The sequence below is a fragment of the Condylostylus longicornis genome, unplaced genomic scaffold (genome assembly GCF_029603195.1).
Source record: "Condylostylus longicornis isolate FDR11 unplaced genomic scaffold, ASM2960319v2 ptg000326l, whole genome shotgun sequence".
Classification (NCBI taxonomy): Eukaryota; Metazoa; Arthropoda; class Insecta; order Diptera; family Dolichopodidae; genus Condylostylus; species Condylostylus longicornis.
In genome coordinates, this window is record NW_026578289.1 from 80,583 (window position 1) to 86,919 (window position 6,337).

A 6,337-nucleotide genomic window follows, 5' to 3' on the forward strand; every position below is an offset into this window, starting at 1 on the left:
CTGTAAAATTGCTTAGGTTAACAGTTTTATTAAGTAGACATTTTCAAGAGCACAAACACCAATATGCTTATAAGAAAATTTTTTTTTGAATAATAAATATGCTCATTTTTCAATTTTTTTAAACTTGTTGAATCATATTTGGACCCCAAATCATATGTATCACTATGCTTTAAAATTTTGTTAATCCAATTCTTCTTTTTTTCACCCTTCACATATATGATTGTATTATTATTATTTATATAAATCTTTAAAAAATTGATGATATCACAAAAATGCGTTTGACCATCCGACCATCGAAATTCATGATGCCTTTTTGTTAACCAGTTATTTATATTCTTAGTTTTAGATGTAAGTATATGATATCCATACGGAGGTTTTATAATAAAATGCTGTATTTCATCATTTGATGAAAGGATTGTTTCAATATGAAGTTATTATTGTTATCTTTAAAGCCTTGTACATCGATTATAACGTAATTCATTTTTTTCTTTTTACTTCATTAAACGATTTTATTAACTTCACCGGTCAAAGATGTCAATTCTACTAATCTATCGTGCAGCATAAGACAGTAAGCCGTTGTTTTATCGGGTATTGCAGCTGAACTTTTCATTTCAATTCGAACATCAAGCGGTCCCATTTTTTAATTTTCATTTTGATAACGAGTATCTATTATCAAAATCATAGTTTTTTCTTTAAATTCCTTTAATGTTAATAAAGCTTCAGATATAGGGTAATTTTAATAACTACTTAGAAACCTTGTGTACTCATCATAAGCAATACTATAATGATTTCTTTCAAATAGTAAATTCATATCTTCATACGGATAGCATTCTGAATTAAGGTAAACTTTTAGATCAGTTATATTACAATGATCAAATTTTGATGTGTCCTTTGTTACTTGATCAACTTTATCTGTTTGTAGAGCAAAAATAATATATCGTGGCTTTTCCAATTGAGTTGTTGTTTTTACATTCCAAATATGATGATTAGTATTTTGTGGTAACGATGGATTTTCATACAATTCCCAATTTCTGAAAACAAGTACTATTTTTGCGTTATTTGTAATATTGCTATACACTGATATTTCAATGTATCAGCTAAATTGATGTGCTGTACTGTCCATTGCACTTTGATCAGTTGAATTTTCGGTTTCTCATTGACATCAGAGCAAAGAAAGGAATTATCATCAGATCTTGAACGTGTTAAAATTAGTTCATGTTTTGCATTCGGCACAATATTTTTGTCCTCCGCAAATCCTGAAAGTCTTCTTAACGGAATACAATAATTAAAAAATAAAGTTTGTGGTTGAATTGATTGTTCAGGTGACCAGCCACCATTAATAAGTGCCTGACTCTCATTTTTGTTTAATGAAATGTAATTTTTTAAACATGATGTTATACCTACATTTCTATTGTTAACAATTTCTTTCCCATTTAACTCATACCGTATCTCATCGAATAAAAATGCGATAGCATTATTTATAAGTTTTGTTTTAGTTGCTTCACTGCCATCAACTCTTGTAATAGTGCCTTCAATATAAAGTAAACTGGTAAAAGGTAAAATGTTTAAATTTTGATTTTGTATCTGTATGCGTATAATATCGCTTTTATTAAATGAACTCAAGAATGGTGAATATGTATGCCAGTGAGCGCTTGTTGTACTTTCATCAATAACTGGATTACCAAATAAACTCTCCATTTTAATGTATTGTTAACTTTAATCCTATTGATTTTAAAAATTCCTGATTTTCAATTGTTAATATCGGTTCACCCACTCGTCTACAACCTGTCATTGTTGAGGTGGATTGACTATTGAATGGATGGGTCTTATTAATTGAAGATATATAACTATTACTATCATAAAGGATCATGTTTATAATATATTTTTTTTTTCAAATGTAATCTTGCCGTTATACCCCTCTATTATGTATATCGGTATCGGCCGATAAACGATAATTTATCGGCAAAATTTTGTGTTTGTATTACCAACATTGTTTGTCGGTAAATTTTATCGGAGTCGGGAAAGCTTTTTTTCCTGTATAGGAAACGTATTAGCTGGTATTATGAAAACGATAAATTGTCGGATTTTCACCGATTTAAAAGCGGGTACAAATTTTTAGACGACAGATTTTTTTTTTTGTAAAATCTTCATTTTATCAAGGAAACTGGTGTAATTAATTGCTTTTTTAAAATGTAAGCATTTTTTCTAAATTATTTTCTTTCAAAATGTTATTCATATATTTTATTTAGGAGTAAAATCGTAAGCAACAAAAAACAAATTGCGCGGTTAGTAGAAAAAATGGAAGAGGACTTAAACCTGGCAAGGAATGATAATCTGAAATTCTGGATAAACCTAAAAAATGTGTACATATTATATAAATAATAAAATAAAATAGGTACCTAAACATACATTTTGTTGTCTAAATCCAATGGATTAGTTGAATCTCTTATATGTCGTCTTTGAATAGCTTGCGTTTCTTCACTTTCAAAATATAATGCACGCGACATTTTCCCGATATATGTATATTTTTATTTTACAAATTTAACAGAAAATAATTTGCTTACAACAACTTTTTAGCACATCAAAGCCAAATTCAAAATAGTTTTAAAAATTTTTTGAAAATAACTTTTGAAAGAAAACAAATGTCATTAGAAAAAAAAAAAACTTTTTCTCCAATTTACAAAAACAAAAATTTGTATAAAAAAGCTTCTTTTAATCGGTTGAAATATTTTTATCGGTATCGGTTCATAATACAGAAGAAACTTAAAACCGATTAGAACTGCCGATAATATATCGGCCGATACCGATGTTCATAATAGAGGGGATAGTTTCACCTTGAAAATTAATCAAATTACCGATCTAATCAATTAATATTATCACGATTGTACTGATTCTGTTGACGGCCACGGGTAAATAGATAAGGTTTCGCGGGACTTCGATTATTTTATACCCGGGTGGTACAGCAACTGAAAATTCGTGTAGAATATGTGCTTCTTTATTGTTAATATATGTGCCTTGTATAATACTACATTCAATGCGTATAATGTTAATTTTAATGATATCAACAGGTAAATCTGATATATGCCATTTATTTGCTTCGAGTTCCCTCTGACTAAATCCTAATAAATTCCCAATTACACCTTTTTGCAGAAAATCAATCTCTTCAGTAGAAAAAGTTTCACATTTCAATGTATTATTATTATTTGGTTTTATATGAAGTTTTTGCTTATCTGCCTTCTTCTTCTTTCTCTGCATTACAGTCCCATGTGGACCAAAGCTTCCTGTACTATCCTCTTCCAAATTTGCCGATCCTTTGCTGCCGTGATGTAGTTGTTGACATTCATGATTTTCAGGTCGTCTACTACCGAATCAATCCACCTCATTTTAGGTCTGCCTCTAGCTCGAGTTCCATATTCTTTTCTATTTAATATTATTTGAGCCTTGCTATCTTCAGGCATTCGGATTACATGGCCCAGCCATCTTATCCTTTGCGCCTTTATATATCTTATGACCGTTTGGTGCTTGATTAATTCCTCCAGCTCGTTATTGTTTCTAATTCTGTACGTTCCATCTTCATTTCTAACCGGACCATAAATTTTTCTCAACATCTTTCTTTCAAATACAGATAATAAGTTGCAATCAGATGTTTTTAATGTCCAACATTCACAACCATAGGTGAGTACTGGTTTAATTAATGTTCTGTATATACTTAATTTACTCCTTATTGACAGTAATTTGGAACGTATAAGTTTTGAATGAGTATAGAAACATTTATTAGCCGCATTTATTCTTTCTTTAATGGCACTGGTTGAGTCATCTGAGCTGGAGAAAATGACGCCTAAGTACTTAATTTGAGGTACACTTTCAAACTTGTAATTTCCAATATTTAAACTTTGCGTACCCCTCAAGTTTCTGGCTTTTACAAAATATTTCGTTTTCTGTTCGTTTATGCTGAGACCGATATTATTAGTATTCCGCTCTAGTTTTAGAAATGTGTCTTTTAGTATTCGTACATTCCTGGCAATTATAACTATATCGTCCGCATATGCACAAATTTGTACTGACCTGGTAAATATTGTTTTGTCAGTACCAATATCTTTCAGAGCATAATGCAACATTAGGTTGAATATCAGTGATGAAAGGGCATCCCCCTGTTTTACACCGGATTCTATGGGAAAAGGGGCCGTTAACTTTCCTTGTACCAAAACCTTCGCACTTGTATCCTTCAAAGTGATACAAGTAAGCCTTATCAATTTCTCAAGTATGCCAAGTCTCTGCATCACTCCAAAAATTTTCTCTCTATTTATGCTATCAAAAGCCTGTTTGAAATCAATAAAAAGGCAGTGTACATCCCTCGAAAATTCATTAAATTTTTCAAAAATTTGACTCAAAATGAAGCACTGATCCGTGGTTGACTTGTTTTTCCTAAAACCACACTGATATTCAGTTATAACTTCCTCTGCTATGCTGCCAATGCGATCATATAGGATATTTGTGAAAACTTTATACGCTGTATTTAAGAGAAATATTCCACAATAGTTTCTACACTCTTTTTTATCTCCTTTCTTATGCACAGGAAATATTAACGTACTATTCCAGGAATCTGGTATATCTTCATTCTTCCATATTAAAATTATCAATTCATGTATTTTCTGTAATACTGCATCTCCACCGTACTTGATCAACTCCGCTGTTATTGAATCTTCGCCACTAGCTTTGTTGTTTTTCAATTTATGGATTGCATCTTTTGTCTCATCAATACTAGGTTCCTCGACTCTGTTTTCGGCGCTACTTATTGGCGCAAAATTTTCGTTCAATTCATTTTCATAATCGGACTTTTTAAGCAACTCAGTGAAATACTCCTCCCACCTATCTAAAATCTTTTCTTCCTCGATTATTATTTCATTTGAACTGTTTCTACAAATGCCCAATCGGGGCTGGTAAGGAGTAGTTTGGTTTTTAATACCTCTGTAAAAATTTCTTATATGACTTTTAGAGTTTTGTTCTAATTCAAGGACTTTAGCATTAAGAGCCTCCCTCTTTTTTCTTCTTACTAATTTTTTTGCTTCTCTTTTGTTTATAGTCTTCACAATTTCTCCTCGTAGCTCTGTTAACATATTTTATGCTTATCTGCCTTAGTGTCATTAATTTGCAACTCTCTTTTAAGAAACTCTTCTCTATCTTCAACTTCATAAGAACCAATCGGAATATTGAGGGTTCTACTACCGATAATGAATTTATTGTTATCATTATCAATATTCGGTATTGAATTATATGTCTGGAAATCAACTAAAGCACAAACATAGTCTCCCTGTAAATCTATAGGTGGGAAATATTCTGCTGTTGGGATGGAACTGTTAGCATTTAAAGTTAATGTTAAAGCCATGATAGGTTATGAATTACTGAAACTAATCCATTCACGCATCATCCTTTATATCAACTCAACTATCATAATTAATTTGACTGGTTGATTGATATTCATATAAAATTCTAAAATTCAAAGCGAAAAAAAAAAACCTTGAACCTGATATCTCAATTTTGTGGTCATTATAAATCTCAACATATGAAAAATTTTGACCTACTTTTGCTTTTCATTTCTAATCATGTTTTTTCTTGAACTTGAAATTTTGTAGCAATAAATACAAAAATAATAACAACAACAAATTAATTTTACTCATAAAATTTTTTATTAGATAAAAAGCGTAAACATAAATGTCCACAATTGTATGTATCAAATTTTTGGTACTTCTTATAATTATATGAAATTTTATCACTCAAATATTTAACAACTTCAATTGCTGCTTGTAAGTTTCCAAAACTATCGAAATATTGAATATTATTTAAATTCTTATAATATGCTATTCAATGTGTGCCTCGGCCTGTCGAATCATCTAAATTTATAATACCACATTCACGTTTCCATGGTTTAGTTTTAGGGAGATTATCTCTCACAAAAACGCCACGGAAATTTTGTAAATACTTTCGACCAAAATCGTTTATCTCAATATTTGTCAGTGCTCTTTTGGGTAGCAAATTTAGTGGTTTTTATGAGCTAAATATAATTCAAACCCTTTTTTATATGGTTTGTAGACCTTTTCCTCTAATAGCAATAGCTTCCATAGTCCTATTGTGACGTTCACTTTCATTTAACATCTTCTTTGCATTTTTAGCATCGTTGACAGCTTTAGCTATACCAGCAGCACCTCCTGTAAGAGTTCCAACAGCTGAAAGACCCGCAAATATCGGAATTAATGGTAAAATACCTCCGATTTTAGGAACTGGAATTATAGGTAGGATTTTATCGATTTCTTTTTTTTACCAATATTTTTAGCTACTT

General features: G+C 30.7%; 1 protein-coding gene across 1 annotated transcript; it reads right to left on the minus strand.

Moving 5' to 3' along the window:
* Positions 1–736: 736 nt before the first annotated feature.
* Positions 737–1,698, minus strand: LOC129616941 (uncharacterized). The gene is made up of 2 exons (XM_055532415.1): positions 1,079–1,698; positions 737–1,031 (listed from the first exon to the last, which is right to left on the minus strand). The coding sequence occupies exons 1-2, from the start codon at positions 1,696–1,698 to the stop codon at positions 737–739; spliced, it is 915 nt and encodes a 304-aa protein (XP_055388390.1).
* Between the last annotated feature and the right edge of the window lie 4,639 nt (positions 1,699–6,337).

Coding starts and splice junctions, on each gene's coding strand:
- LOC129616941 (XM_055532415.1), bottom strand. CDS start 1,698: ATGGAGAGTTTATTTGGTAATCCAGTTATTGATGAAAGTACAACAAGC. Junction 1,032..1,078: donor GCTGATACATTGAAATATCA/GTGTATAGCAAT, acceptor ACTTGTTTTCAG/AAATTGGGAATTGTATGAAA.